The sequence below is a fragment of the Carlito syrichta genome, unplaced genomic scaffold (assembly GCF_000164805.1).
Source record: "Carlito syrichta isolate Samal-C Ts95f unplaced genomic scaffold, Tarsius_syrichta-2.0.1 Scaffold302012, whole genome shotgun sequence".
NCBI lineage: Eukaryota > Metazoa > Chordata > Mammalia > Primates > Tarsiidae > Carlito > Carlito syrichta.
In genome coordinates, this window is record NW_007246108.1 from 580,958 (window position 1) to 581,795 (window position 838).

Sequence of the window (838 nt, forward strand, 5' to 3'; positions counted from 1 at the left end):
GCCCCACCGTGGCCGAGCCGGTCCCTGAATCGGGCAGCCTCTCTGGGTTCTGCCATGGTCTGGTGTGCCCTCTCCGCCGGATCCCCCTGGCGCCCCGAGACCCCCGCCCCACTCACACGCGCGCGGACACACGCTCTTCCCTCTTCCACCCTCGGAATCCCTTCTTCTTCTCCCCAGGCCCACAATCCACTGAAAGTTTCAGCTTTCGAGTAACTCCTGGAGAATGCCAGATGCTCCAGAGGCTTCGAAACGACCAGCCTTCCCCCTTTCTCCCTTTAAATCGCTGGCACAAATTCTCTTCTCCTCTCCCACCCCCGACCTATATCCTCCGGGGACTCTCCCTATTTCGATTTAAAAAGTGCCCGGCGCCTCCCGCGCACAGGGGCCGCCGACGCTGGAGGAGCCTGGGGCGCAGGGCGAGCTCCGGGCCATTCCCGGGCGCAGCACGGTGCCGCGCCGCTGCGTGCCGGGCCCGCGGCAGATGGAGGGCTCCCTTCTCTTCCTTCCTGAAGCTCTTTCTCTATCACTCTTTCCTTCTCCTCGGCCGATCCTCCCTGGCACGGCCCCAGGACGCGAATCGCCATTCCCTGGGGCAGAAAGCAAAGCCTCCCCTGGGTCGGTCGGTCCAGTTCATGGCAAAGGGCGGAAAAAAATGGAAAAGGAGCTGAGAAATAATCGAGAAGTTGCTAAGTTCCGTCGGAGAGAAACACAGACCCAGAGACTAGCGGCAGCCTCAGGAGAAGGGAGGGAGGGAGAGGAGAGCTGGCAGGAGAGGAAGGGAGGGTGAGAGGAAAGGGAGGGTGGAAAGGGAGAAGATTTGCTCCCCCTCCCACCCCTT

General features: G+C 62.1%; 1 protein-coding gene across 1 annotated transcript in view; it reads right to left on the reverse strand.

Annotated features, from left to right (window-relative positions):
• The window catches only part of PDE3A (phosphodiesterase 3A), a 341,273-nt gene extending 341,217 nt beyond the window's left edge, over window positions 1-56 (reverse strand). Inside the window, exon 1 of the mRNA XM_021711286.1 lies at window positions 1-56. This exon is cut by the window's left edge and continues 294 nt beyond it. Within this exon, the coding sequence (XP_021566961.1) occupies window positions 1-56 (56 nt within the window).
• Between the last annotated feature and the right edge of the window lie 782 nt (window positions 57-838).